This window comes from Mastigoproctus giganteus, chromosome 14, assembly GCF_048544385.1.
Source record: "Mastigoproctus giganteus isolate SK-2022 chromosome 14, ASM4854438v1, whole genome shotgun sequence".
Lineage (NCBI taxonomy): Eukaryota > Metazoa > Arthropoda > Arachnida > Uropygi > Thelyphonidae > Mastigoproctus > Mastigoproctus giganteus.
This window is the reverse complement of record NC_143588.1, coordinates 123,375,208-123,390,578: the sequence shown is the minus strand read 5'-3', so window position 1 is coordinate 123,390,578 and position 15,371 is coordinate 123,375,208. Positions and strand designations below refer to the sequence as shown.

General features: G+C 36.2%; 1 protein-coding gene across 1 annotated transcript in view; it reads right to left on the bottom strand.

The window, feature by feature from the left end:
• The window catches only part of LOC150075707 (calcineurin-binding protein cabin-1-like), a 1,104,404-nt gene that overhangs the window by 820,564 nt on the left and 268,469 nt on the right, over window positions 1-15,371 (bottom strand). The window contains exon 13 of the mRNA XM_090388624.1: window positions 11,030-11,112. Within this exon, the coding sequence (XP_090244750.1) occupies window positions 11,030-11,112 (83 nt within the window). The remainder of the gene's footprint in view (window positions 1-11,029; window positions 11,113-15,371) is intronic.

Genomic DNA, 15,371 nt, shown 5'->3' with positions numbered 1-15,371 from the left:
TCATTAATAGTTGCTTCTGGCAGACCTACCCTGGTTCTAGTCAACCTATCCTTATTACAAAAAATATTTCCCATTTCCCTGACAATGGAGTCTCCTAATAGCATATCTCCTAATTATCCAAATTTACTTTTAATTTCAAAATACCTATACTAGACTGCAATTTACGTTTCTACCTAGAAAATTACGCCACTTCTTATCTACAGATATATCCATGAGCAATATGCTTCATCTTTTTTTTTTTTTTTTTTTTTAAATTGTTTGAAGGAACAAAAAAGGCAGCTTCACTTTCAAACACTTTGGTTCTGCAAACTGCAGCATTTGTAAACTAGGCATAGTTTACAAAGTGGAGACTGAAGTGTCAGTTCTCAAAGGGATTGAGTACATTAAACATGCATGGCATCCAAACTCTTGCTCAGGAAACACACACAATGCAACATAAATTTAAATTGACAAATAGAGAATGGATGTAGGATAGACACGCAGAAATTTGTTTTCAGTCCAAGTGAATGATTGTTTAAAAAACAAACTTCCTCCAGTTGTTGCGAAGGTGGGCAATCTGAATTAATTTAAGGAAGAAATAAATAAATTGCTGGAGGGAATGGACAAATGAGGTGGGTAGCAATTAAATGAAGTATAATTTAACAAATTTCTTTTGTACTTCTCATGCAATTCACAGTACTATAGTGCCATTGCTTCACTGCTTCTACTAAACGTTCATGGTCATAATAAGCCAGAATTTGAAAAAAAAAAAAAAAAAAAAATTCAGTTGGCTGGCATTTAGAATTTTTATATTAGGTTTTATTTATTTATGATTTTTGCATACCGAATACAGTAGACTCGGGCTCTACGATTGTTCACTGTATGATCAAATCACTTTACGATGGACTCTCCATAATAAAATACTGTTCACTATATATATGTACAAACCGGTCATTATGATCACGTTTGTGAATTGATTTTAATTCTATTAAATGCTGATTCTAATAAGTTAAAATAATAAGAATTATTTAGAAATTCTAAATTATAAATAATAATCCACAGGCTATAAAAATAAAGATAAAGTACAAATTTACACTTTATTACCTTACAATTAACAGTCTGCATTGGTAGCACAGTGGTATCATCACCATCATCCCCACACCAGGTGGAAAAGACCTGGGTTTGAATCCAATCAATAATGCGAGGAACTTTAATGGGCTTCTTTCACTCTGTGGCTGAGTCAGTTGGTCTCAGGTGTAGATAGCAAGGTTTTTCCCCCAGAAACTGGGTTTTTTTTTTTTTTTTTTTTTTTTTTAAATAAAAATAAATTTACTCTTGTATACATAGCTTAATTAATACTGTAATATAAACAGTATTGAGCATTACAGCAGCTATGATTCATACTATCTAATACATAGTCATACCATTATTGTAAAACATCATACCATTATTGTAGGACTGTAATTCTCTCAACACTCAATCATGTATAAATGTATTCTTACGTGAATTAGCGTACCATGTTAATTAAATCGATTTATGATTTAAAAAAAAACAAAACTACCTATTAAAATTATCATTTATTGAATACTCATATCCAATCTAGCACATTGAGAAAATTCGTGGAAAGTCGACAGCCATCAATCCCCCAAACCAACCAATAATGTATGCTAATATAAGAATTGAAATTGTCTTGATAATCTTGACACCATGAAATAAATATACATCAATTTACAAATAATTTAAACTGTAAAATTGTCTAAAACTTCCTGAAAATCTGGATACCACGAGATAACTATACATCAATTTACAAATAATTTAAACTTTAAAATTGTCCAAAACTTCCTTTAAGGGACTAGCTTATTTGGAACATATTCGTGTTCACAAGAAGTCAAAAGCAGATTGCGAATGATATCCCCCCTTGTTTTATACAAACTTTTTTGTAACCTAGCACAAGATTATTTATGTTGACCAACGTATGAACTACGGTTTATACATGCCCGTTAGAATCCAAGATATTGTAAGGTCTACGTACATTAACAGAGTCAGTATTTAATCTCATTTCCAATGTTTCTGCAATTGAGATTAAATCCCGACTCTATTAATGTAAGTAAACCTTACAATATCTCAGATTTGCATACTCTTAATGCATATGTATAAGCAGTAGTTCATAGCATAAATAATCTCATGCGAGGTTACGAAGTTTGTGTAAAACAAGGAGGATATCAGTCGCGATCCACTTTTGATTTCTTGTGAACACGGAAATGATTCGAATAAGCCAGTCCCTTAAAGGAAGTTTTAGATAATTTTAAGTCTTAAAGTATTTGTAAATTGATGTATAGTTATCTTGTGGTATCCAGATTTTCAGGAAGTTTTAGACAATTTTAAAGTTTAAATTATTTTTAAATTGATGTATATTTATTTCATGGTATCCAGATTTTTAGGAAGTTTTAGACAATTTTAAAGATTAAATTATTTGTAAATTGATATATATTTATTTCATGAAGTCAAGATTATCAAGATGATTTCAATTCTCATATTAGCATACATTATTGGTTGTGTTGGTGGATTGATGGCTGTCGACTTTCCATGAATCTTCTCGATGCGCTAGGTTGGATATGAGTATTGAATACGTAGCTTTTTTTTAAAAATCATAAATTGATTTAATCAACAGGGTACACTAATTCACATAAGAATACATTTATACACGATTGAGTGTTGAGAGAATTACAGTCTTACAATAAAGATATGAGGTTTTCTCTTATAATTTAAGATTAATAATAATAGGACATATTGGGCTTTATTACTCTTTCTTTTTTTGATACATATTGATATTTCTGTTCACTGAATTTTTTTTTTTTTTTGTTATAAAATTTAAAATAGTAAAAAAGATATACAATCAGTAACAGCCAGTCAGGTTAATTAATGACCCATCTCTTACAAAGTCTTTGCAATCTCTGTCTCGCAGATTAGCAAAGGCACATGATGCAAGAAGGCAAGCTTATATAGCATCAGCCTTAACAAAAAAAAAAAAAAAAAAAAAACCCCTTACTTCACCCATCCACTCACTCCAAATGTTTGTCAAGTTCTACCTTGAATCAGTTTAAGCTATCAACTTCTACAACGACAGATGAAAGTTTGTTCCAGTAATCAAACATCTGCTGGATAAAGGCAAACTTCCGCTACACTACAACCGTCTTTCCTCAATTTGAATTTATGCCCACTCAGGCGATTATTCTGAGCAAGAGGAAGATCCCATCCACACTGAGCATGCTCAAACCATTCAAGGCTTTATACACCTCTATCAGATCACCTCGCTGGTGCCTAGACTCAGACACTGTAATTTGCAAAACTTAAGCCTTTCTTCCTAAGAGCAACCCTTTGTTCCATTCACTAATCTTGCTGCCCTTCTCTGTACTCGTTCCAACAGCTCTACATCCTTCTTAAAACGAGACCTCCAGACCTCTATACATTACTAAAGGTGTGGCCTGACCATTGCCCTATACAAGTGGATAATCACCTCCTTATCCCTGCTAGAAAAATTCCTGTATATCATTGACAAGACACCATGATCTACTCTTGAAGACCATCTGCAACAATTACCCCCAGGTACTTTTTATTCTCTACCACTGTCAGTGTGGCACCACAGAGTTGGTACGTTACTCTGGGATTACTGCTTCCCATATGTAGTACTTTACATTTGTCAATGTTCAATTTCATTTGCCACCTCTCAGTTCATCTGCTCAAATTTTCTAGATCCTGTTGCAGCAGTGTACTGTTATTAGTGTCACTAACAACCCTGCCAACTGTCGAATCGTCTGCAAAGTGAGACATTAAACCTGATATACCATCATCAATATCATTTATCAATACAGAAAACAACAATGGACCCAACACTGAACCCTGAGAGACTCCAATAATAACATTAGTCCACGAACAGCAGTGTCCATTAATTACCACACTTTGTCTTCTCCCACTCAATCATCCCTTTATCCATAGCAGCAATTTGCCTCCAATGCCAAACTGCTCCAATTTCTGCAGCAGTCTTCCATGTGCAACAGTTTCAAAGGCTTTTCTAAGATCTAAATATATGATATCAAAGTTATTCTTTGCATCCAGTTCCTTTGTGACTACATCATAGTATCCAATCAAATTAGTCAGACAAGACTTCCTCTTAACAAACCCATGGGTTTGTTAAAAGGAAGTCTTGACCAAGGGGAAATCTAACCGAGAGGGTTAGACTTCCCCTATTCTTTAACCAATGCTTCTTTAAGAAGTGCCTCCATTAAATTCCCTGGCACAGAAGTTAAACTGTAATTACCTGTGTCTCCCTTTGATCCTCCTTTGTGGATTGGGGTCAGATTTGAACATCTCCAGTCTATGAGTACCTCCCTTGAGTCCAGGGAAGCTCTCATAATTATGGCTATCATCATCATCATCAGCCATTTTCAATCCACTGCAGGATGAAGGCCTCTCAAGCAACTTTCCAGTTCCTTCTGTTTTGAGCACTGGCCATCCATTTACTACCCAAAAACTCATGAATTTCATCTATCCATCAACACCTTTGTCTTCCAGGTTTTCTAATAGCTCCTCTTGGGTACCTTTCTGTTATTTTCTTAGTCCATCTGTCATCATGTCTTCGAGCTATGTGTCCTGCCCAAGACCATTTTAGCTCTTTAGGTTTGATAAGAATGTCCTTTACTTGAGTTTGCTGCCTAATCCATGTGTTTCTCTTCTTATTCCCAATCTAATTCGTTCCATTCTTCACAGTCTGATTCCCAATCTAATTCGTTTCCATTCTTCGCTGTAGTTCTCAGCTTGTCTTCCATTCTTTTGGTGAGTGCCCAAGTTTCACTTCCTTAAGTCATGGTGGGAAGTATACATTGGTTCATTATTTTACGTTTCAGACAAACTGGGATATTGCTCTTCAATATGTGACTATATTTCCTGAATGCTATCCATCCAGAATTTATTCTTCTCTTGACTTCCAGCCATTTATCATTATTACAGCTAATAACTTGTCCCAGATAAGTATATGACTGCACCTTTACAATTACTGCTCCTTCAATCATTATTTCCCTTTCTGTGGCATACTTGTTCATCATTACTTTTGTTTTAGCCATATTCATCTTTAGTCCAAAATCCTTACTAACTGTGCATAACTGATTAAGATTTTCCTCTAATTCTTTTGGATCGTGGCTTATGGCCACAATGTCATCTGGAAATCGTAAATGGTTTAGGTACTCTCTGTTCACATTGACTCCTTTCTGCGACAAGTTTAATCTTCTGAAAGCTTCCTCAAGGGCAGCAGTAAACAACTTCGGAGATATTGTGTCTCCTTGTCGAACTCCTTTCTCGATTTTAAATTTCCTACTATACAGTAAACCCCCGCTATTCGCGGTATCTGTATTCGCGGTTTCGCGTATTCGCGATCCCCGATTTAATATAAAATGAAACCTAAAAAATGGGAATTTTAAAGCGCCGTGAATATTTTCCGCCATAAAAAAAAAACATTGGCGTGGCTAAAATTATCTTTCCCGGTCAAAACAGCGCTCAGTGGGTGGGGGGAGAGGGGTGACAAAATCGCGAGCGTGAATGTTTCTCGCTAATCCTTGTTCAATATGTGTTATGCGCTTGTTATGGAAGGTTTCGTCGTTTGCTTTTAATTTATATGCTTATAAATCAAATAAATTTATCAATTTATAAATTGATATGCTTAAAAAAGTGATAAATCTACCGTTTTGCAGTGTAAAACAGACTTTTTCGAGTGTGTTAACGGAAGAAAGTGACTTTATTGTGGACAAGTTCTTTCTAACCCCTACAAAAATATGACTACGAATAACAAGAGAAATGTGAAAATATCAAAGAAGGTGATGACATTAGCGAATAAAATTGAGTTATTAGATAAAATTTCTAATAGTGAAAGTGTCTCGTCAGTGGCAAAACATTATAAAATCAATGAGTCAACGGTACGATCAATCAAGAAATCGGAAGAAAAAATCCGCCGTAGTGTCCGTGAAAACGCGCTAATTGCTTCAAAAATTTGCTCTGTAACTCGTGATGTTAAATTAGAAAAAATGGAAAAGGCTTTAAATCTGTGGATAGAAGACCGAACTCAAAATAAAATTCCGTTAAATTCACTCATCATTCGTGAAAACGCAACTCCTTATCAACGCTTTAGCGAAACTGGTGATAGCACTGGCGGGATAGGTTTTTTAGCTAGCAAAGACGCTGGTTTGAAAGATTTGTTTGAAATTTCTAATAAATATTATATTTAATATTAAATTGTTTCTTATTTTCATTTCGATGCCATATGCTTGCATTTCACTATGTACTGTCTATGTACATAGTCATATTATGAAGGTACATATAATACATACGTAGACAAAATTTTAGACTAGTTTTTCTTATATATTTCATACTTTGGAACGGAACCCCTTTATTACTATGGGAGCCATAACTCAGTATTCGCGTTTTCGGTATTCGCGGCATTTCTCAGGAACGTAACCCCCGCGAATAGCGGGGGTTTACTGTATTTGTCTAGTCTAATAAAGGAGGTAGCACTCTCATATATTTTCTTCAAAATCATAATATACGGGGTATCTATGCCTTGTCTTTGCAGTGCCCGAAACATTGCCTTATGCTGTATGGAGTCAAATGCCTTTTCATAATCCACAAATGCCAGGCATAATGGTGTTTTATATTCATTTGCTTTCTCCATTAGCTGTGATATTACGTGAAGGTGATCCATAGTTGAGAATCCTGTCCTAAAGCCAGATTGCTCTCTCGGTTGATTCTCATCAAGTATGCTTTCTAATCTGTTAGTAATGACCATTGTGAACAACTTGCAGATGTGGGATAACAAGCTAATTGTTCTATAATTTCCAATTTCTATTTTATCTCCTTTCTTAAGCAAAACTATGATTGCATTATTCCATTGCTTAGACGTCACACCTTTTCTAATGCACTTTGTGAAGAGCCTTGCCAGTTATGGCTCAGGGTTTGCTTACTTCCTTTGCCACCTCCTTTAATATAACTGGATAGATTCCATCCACTCCAGTGTCTTTCTTGTGTTTATCTTCAACAATTTCTCCTTCACTCTCGGTTATTACAAGATTATCTATCTTACTGCAAGAGTTGAATACACCTTTGGCATGGCTCCTCTGTAGCCAGGTGGGCAGGAGCAGCAGCAGTGCGTAGCACACGCTTCTTGATTAGACTGGGATTCGAGCCCGGACCACCAAATACGGAGGATGCGGAAAGGTCAGGGAATGACCACCGCGTATCACCAGAGCAATATTTCCTTAGCTGCTAATGCTCCTAAAAACCAAATAACAACACCAAGGCCATATTGCTCTGGCATTCCTCTCTCTGAATAACTCCTCATGTGTGAATGTCGATGCAAAATATTCATTTAGTTTGTTAGCTACCTGAGCAGGATCATCAACAGTTGAACCATCAATATCAAGTGCACAAATCTGATTCATCCCCTTCCTTCTAGAGTTTACATAAGTAAAGAACTCTTTGCTGTTTTTCGTTGCTTGTTGTTATTTGGTTTTCAGAAGCATTAGCAACTAAGGCCATATTGCTCCCGGGATATGCGATGGTCATTCCCTGACCTTTCCGCATCCTCCGTAATTGGTGTGACGGGCTCGAACACCGGTCTAATCAAGAAGCATGTGCTGCGCACTACTGCTCCCTCCCACCTGGCTACGGAGGCACCTTTTTCTTTGCATCCTTTGCCAAAGATTTGTAGTAATCTGCCTTTGCCTGCCTAACCTCCTTTGTAACTTGGTTACAGACCAGCTTATATCTATCATAGGCTTCTGTGTAACATGTTAATTTATATGTATCCCATGCATTTTTCTTCTCTGTCATATGTCTAATTAGTTCATCTGACATCCATTTAGGCCTAAATCTTGAACAATATTTCTTTGTTGCTATGAAAAGCCTAGTAGCTTCCAAGTTTAATTCTTTGAATGCTTCCCATTTTGAATTTGCTGTTGGTAACATCATCAGTAAGTTCCACCGTATGGAATTTAAATACTGTCTCAGACAACCATAGCCGCCTTTACGAAAGCAAAAACCCTTCCCTTTATGCTTGATGGTAGTTATTACCTCTTTGAGTAAATCCCACTTCAGCACACTGTGATCACTGCCACCTATTGGTTCCTTTATTTGCAGATTCTTGATGAATGAAGAATCACTACTGATAATCAAATTAAGATTATTACTCCCTCTAGTTACCTCCCAAACATGTTGCTGTAGAAAACAATCATCGAATAAATCGACAAAAGCCTTGCTAATGTGTGAGTGACCAATCCACAAATTCTAGGAAATTAAAATCCCTCATTATAAGACACTGTAATTTACTGGCCCACTCTATTTCTCTGCACAATTGCTCATTATACTCATCAGATTCATTATGCCTATAACACACACCTACTCTCATTTTTCCTTTCCCATTGCTTATGTCACACTAAACAGACTCAACATTGCATTGTCCACCCACATCAATTGGATGCACTTCCCTTGATTTTATGTGTTTCTTAACTAACAACATAACCCCTCCTCCCTTCCTGTCCTGTCTATCCTTTCTGTACACATTGTACTCGCCAAATTCCAGTTCTGCACTGCTTATGTCTGTGTGACACCATGTCTCTGATATCCCAACAATATCTGCCTTTGATGTCTTGACTAGCACTTCAAGCTCATCGAATTTATTAACTATGCTCCTAGCATTGGTGTACATGCACCTGTTTCGACTCTTAGTTACCCTAACACAGCCCATGTATTTAATTGTTCCACTATGACTCCCAGCTGTCCTCGAAATTTCCATTGCCTTGCTTTCCAGGGTACTGCTCAATTGCATTTCAATAAAAGTAATGCAAGAATCACTTTTCCCTCTGTCAGAGGCTACTGTTAATCTATTAGTCCATGTATCCCCCCAAGCTAGCAGTTTTCCGACCCACCTAACTCTGTCTCTGGCGCATGATGGCCTTTAGCTGTCGTTGCGCCATAAAACATACAACAACAACTCTGTCTTGATAGCATCAGAAAATATTCTTGCACCCTTTCTATTTAAGTGTATCCCATCCCTGTAAAAGCAGACTCTCCTGTTAACAAGCACAGACCAGGCTGAGAAAAATTCTACCCCTTGAGCCTTGCGCAATCTCTCCAGGGCCGAATTGATCGAAAGGCTCTCATCATATACCCCATCCTATTGTGTCTGGGCAGAATTGCAGACACTTTCAAATTCAACCCTAACTCACAGCTTTTTTTCAGCATTGTCTTGTACTTGTTAAGTAATTCTGCCAGTCTCCTACTCTTAATATCATTACTGTGAACACGTACAACAATATCACCCTTTGTGCCCTTAAAGTATGATATCTGCCCTTCAACGTCATCAACCATTGCCCCCAGCAGACATACCCTGGTTCTGTTCCATCTATCCTTTTTGCACAATATGTTCCCCGTTTCCCTAACAATAGAGTCACCTACAACTAGTTCCTTTGGGACCAGCGCATTCTGCCTTGGGGGTTGCTGATGTGTTGCGCGATGTTTAAGTGCAAGCTCTGGCATTGATGTGGGCAGTTGAGAGCTTGATGGGTTATCAATATAAATCCTTCGAGGGCATCCACCCTGTCCTTCAAGCTCTCATATAAGCCAATGACGATGCCGAGTTGGCACATGATTTCCTCGCACTCCTTACATCATGCGCATACAAAGACATTCCCCTTGGCAATATCATGTCCCGTTACTGATTGCTCCACAATCATCAAACATGCAGTGCATTTCAATAGACTGTGATTCAGAGGACAACCGCATCCCCCCGTCCTCAGTTCTCCCCCTGAGCTGCAGCACTTCCACTAGTTTGAGCCTTTTGCTTTGCTGCTCTGGTCTGAGTCATGATTTCTATTCAAGCTCAATAAAATTCCAATACAAAATATAACCCTAAACCTATATCTCAATGCAGTTATAACACTATATATATATATATATATATATTTTTTTTTTTTATTTTTATTTTTTTTTTAGTATCGAATATTATCTCTGAGTTAGGTTATATGACTTTCTTATCCCCTGTCAACTTATATGTATTAATTTTTGATGTTATGTTTGGAATAACTAGGTCGCTATATTTATTTAGTTAAAAAAGTACAATTCAATTGACAATGAAATTTAATAAGATTAATAAACTTTACTGATTAATTTATACTACTATACTTGCTTTCTAATTTTCTGTTAAACCTTACGTTAGCACACGTTGCATCTCATAACAATGGTGGCAAGTTACGAATGGTTAATCTACAGACACGAGGTATTATTTACTTTCCAAATCGCGCTATCTAAATTCAAAGTAAACCCCCTGAGCTTGACTAGCTCTATGAGCTACTTATAGAAAATAATTTAATCTAACAAATCAATAAAGCAGCTAAGTATATTAAAAACTTTTTGTTCACGGAAGCTGCAAAACCTGTCCACATGTGTATTTGATACCCTTACAGATACTATGTAATAACCTAAAAAATTTCTATCTAAATTCAATTTAAACTAAAGTATTGTTACTAGGAATATAAAGCAACTCTAAAAAATAAATTAGTTTGCCAATTTAAGTCAATAAAAAAGCAAAAACTTCTCTATTTGCTGGAGACATGAAAACTTTGCCTGTTCACATGTACTCTCGCACCCACTCTCCAATATATGTTCTATATTTGCAGTATGCATTTTCAATATATACTTCCATGGGCACAGTTCTTCTGAATTGGCTTCTATATATTTCTGCACCCCTCCTCTCTCCCCAGCCCCAAACAATCTCTCTTAACACATATTTCCTGAAAATTTGAATCTAAAGAAATTAAAGTCTGATGTCAACAAGTATTGCTTTTTCTTTCTCAATCTTCAACTCACACACACAGTACTAAGTACTACAGGTACTAACACCTTTCATGTTTCATGTTTGTTCCATAAAAAAAAAAAAAAAAAAAAACATTTTAATCAGATTTTGACAATAACTGGTATTAATATAGCAAGCAAAGGTCTTTTTACTTACAGAAGACTTGAAGGTAAAAACTTTTGAAGTAATTCATGATAATTTACATTATCCTGATGCTTCTTCATTGTGGTATTTCTCACCTAAATGAAATAATACAAGAAAAATTAGTACACACACATAATGAAATGAAATTCTTTATTGACAAAAGAAAGTTAAATTCACAGACAAAAGAATTTAATGGACAGAATAAGATATGCTTTTTCATATTTTGTGAAGCCAATATCTCATTAATTTGTATGGTCTCATAAACCTGAAATTTTAAAATAAATAAAATTTAAAATTGGAAATTAAATTGACAAGAACCCCAATGGGAGGTGTGCATTTCCCCACATTTGTCCAAGAATCAGAACATCTAATGACCATGTCATTTTGTGTTGGTCTAGAATACTGAATGAGAATGTGGATATTTTAAGGAAAAATTAAGATTCTCCTTAAATACCTTTTATATAAGCACTACTTGGTGGTTTTCTACATAGTTTTGTAGGAGTGTAATTAATATTACGAGATATATTATTAGGCCCATAAACTATTGTAGAAATACAAACATGATTTTATAATGTTACTGTACCATAACAATTTATAACAGTGCAGTTTGCACTGAGTCAAATAAGTATAGCATTATTATTTTCATATCTCTTAATTTCGTGTGTCATTTTTAAATTAAATTTAGACTAAAACATGCCTCAGACTACAGCAACGAAGCAACGAGCTCAAAGCAGAATAAATTGCTTTGGTTTGGAGAATAAATTGAAACGGCAGTTCTTCTAGGAATCAGGATTATATTATGTGCTGAAAAGTCAGTTAAAGAGATGACTTTGTTTGTGTGGCGGTTGCAAAGACGAGAAGGTTAATTTGGGCTTATAGGAGTGATTGAAGAATAGAGTCAATGCTCTTGAATGATTAAAAGAGAAGAATCCAACAAGAACTCAGCTTCCCAGCTCAATGCTAGAGCCCATGCTCCAGCAACATCCTCCACAGCATATCCTTAACTTCAACTTCATGCATACACTCAACTTCAGGGAAACAGAAAATAAACTGTGCATTAAAGACAGGAGGGAAAAGGATCCGGGTATGTCTGACAGAAGCTAAAGATAATAATATTGCAGAGTAGATATCTTTTAAGGGCACAAAAGGTGATATAATTCTATATCTTTGTAATAATGATACGAAGAGCATGAAAACTCTCTTAACAAGTACAGGGCAATGTTGAGAAAAAAGGTGCACACTACGATCAAATTTGTAAGTGTCAATTCTACCCAGACACATAAGCAATTCTTTGCTTATGTATACTAGAAGGAAAGTAAAAGAATCACACTGGGTCAATGGAAATGAACAGCACAATTATTTATGATTCTGCTCATGTTGCTGACAAACTAAATAATTATTTTGCATATAAATTCAGATGTGAAGAAATTTTTAGGGTTGGGAATAATATAGGTAAATCAAGTTATAGCTGTAAGCTATATGAATTTTGTGATAACTGAGAATAAAGTGGAAGAAAAATTGTAGAAGTTAAAAATAGCAAAATCACCCGAAGCTGATGGGATAAATATAATTATATTAAATGAAAAACCAAAGAGGTAGTAGTAGCATATGATGCAAGAAAGCAACTGTATGAGCTTATGAAGCATCAGCCAAAAAATAAATAAAATAAAAAAAATAAATAAATAAAAAAAAAAAAAAATCACACCATTCCCTCCAAATGCCTGTCCAGTTCCTCCTTAAATTTATTTAACCTGTCAACCTCCACAACGACAGATGGAAGTTTGTTCTAGCAATTAACCACATGCTGGCTAAAGGCAAATTTCCACACACCTATTCTACATCTGTCTTTTCTTAATTTGAATTTATGCCCCCTTAGGTTCGTAATCTGAACAAGTGGAAGGATCCCATCAGAATTCAGCGTGCTCAACCCATTCAAGGCTTTATACACCTCAATCAGATCACCGCGCAGGTGCCTAGTCTCCAGCCACTGCAATTTGCAGAACTTAAGCCTCTCTTGGTAAGAGGATCCCTTCATTCCCCTCACCAATCTTGTTGCCCTTCTCTGTACACGCTCAAGTAAATCTACATCCTTCCTAAAATGAGGCCTCCAGACCTGTACGCAGTACTCAAGCCGTGGCCTGACCATTGCCCTATACAGAGGGATAATCACCTCCTTTTCCCTGCTAGCAAAATCCCTATATATCATTGACAAAACCCCATGACCTGCCCTGGCAGCCTGTCTGCATTGCTCAGAAAACTTCATATCTGACTGCACAATTACTCCCAGGTCTTTTTCATTAAGCAGTTCTTTGGCCATAAAATGGATGTAGGAGGGAGGGGGGGGGGCAAAGTAGTAGTGGCATGTAATGCAAGAAAGCAAGTGTATGCAGCATCAGCCAATAAAGCCTTATGCAGCATCAGCCAATAAAAAAAAAAAAAAATTACAAAACAATTCCCTCTAAATGTTTATCCAGTTCCTTCTTAAATTTATTTCACCTATCAACTTCCACAATGACAGATGGAAGATTCCAGCAATTAACCACCCGGTGGCTAAATAAAGGCAAATTTCCGCACATCTATTCGACATGTCTTTCCTCAATTTGAATTTATGCCCCCTTAGGTTTGTAAACTGAACAAGTGGAAGAATCCCATCAGAATTCAGCATGCTCAACCCATTCAAGGCCTTATACACCTCAATGAGATCACTTCGCAGGTGCCTAGTAAGAGGATCCCTTCATTCCCCTCACCAACCTTGTTGCCCTTCTCTGTAGACACTCAAACAAATCTACATCCTTCCTAAAATGAGGCCTCCAGACCTGTACACAGTACTAAAGGAATGGCCTGATCATTGCCTTATACAGAGGGAAAATCACCTCATTTTCCCTGCTAGCAAAATTCCTGTATATCATTGACAAAATATCATGACCTGCCCTGGCAGCCTGTCTGCATTGCTTATAAAACTTCATATCTGACTGCACAATTACTCCCACGTCTTTTTCATTTTCTACCACGCTAAGTGTAGTATCACACGGTTGGTACGTTTCTCTAGGGTTACTTCTCCCCGTATGCAGTACAGTAAACTCCCACTATTCACGGGGGTTACGTTCCTGAGAAATGTCGCGAATCCTGAAAACGCGAATACTAAGTTATGGCTCCCATAGTAATAAAGGGGATCCGTTCCAAAGTATGAAATATATAAGAAAAACTAGTCTAAAATTTTGTCTATGTATTTTTATATGTACCTTCATAATATGACTATGTACATAGACAGTACATAGTGAAATGCAAACATATGGCATCGAAATGAAAATAAGAAACAATTTAATATTAAATGTAATATTTATTAGAAATTTCAAACAAATCTTTCAAACCAATGCCTTTGCTAGCTAAAAAACATATCCCGCCAGTGCTATCACCAGTTTCGCTAAAGTGTTGATAAAGGAGTTTTGCCTTTTCGCGAATGATGAGTGAACTTAACAGAATTTTATTTTGAGTTCGTCTTCTATCCACAGATTTAAAGCTTTTTCCATTTTTTCTAATTTAACAACACGAGCGCGTTTTCACGGACACTACGGCAGATTTTTTTCTTCCGATTTCTTGATTGATCGTACCGTTAACTCATTGATTTTATAATGTTTTGCCACTGAGGAGACACTTTCACCATTAGAAAGTTTGTCTAATAACTCAATTTTATTCGCCAATGTCATCACCTTCTTTGATATTTTCACATTTCTCTTTTTATTCGTAGCCATATTTTTGTACGGGTTAGAAAGAACTTGTCCACAATAAAGTCACTTTCTTCCGTTAACACACTCGAAAAAGTCTGTTTTACACTGCAAAACGGTAGATTTATCATTTTTGTAAGCATATCAATTTATAAATTGATAAATTTATTCAATTTATAAACATATAAATTAAAAGCAAACGACGAAACCTTCCATGACAAACGCATAATACATATTATGCGTTTGTCATGGAAGGATCTCACTAATCTCTGAACAAGGATTAGCGAGAAACATCCACGCTCGCGATTTGTCACCCCTCTCCCCCCACCCACTGAGCGCTGTTTTGACTGGGTAAGATAATTTTAGCCACGCCCATGTTTTTTATGGCGGAAAATATTCACGGCGCTTTAAAATTAACATTTTTTTAGGTTTCATTTTATATTAAATTGGCGATCGCGAATACGCGAAACCGCGAATACAGATACCGCGAATAGCGGGGGTTTACTGTACTTTGCATTTGTCAATGTTAAACTTCAGTTGCCACTTCTCAGCCCACCTGCTCAAATTTTCTAGATCCTGTTGCATGCCATTACTGTCATTAACAACCCTGCCAACCTTTATATCATCAT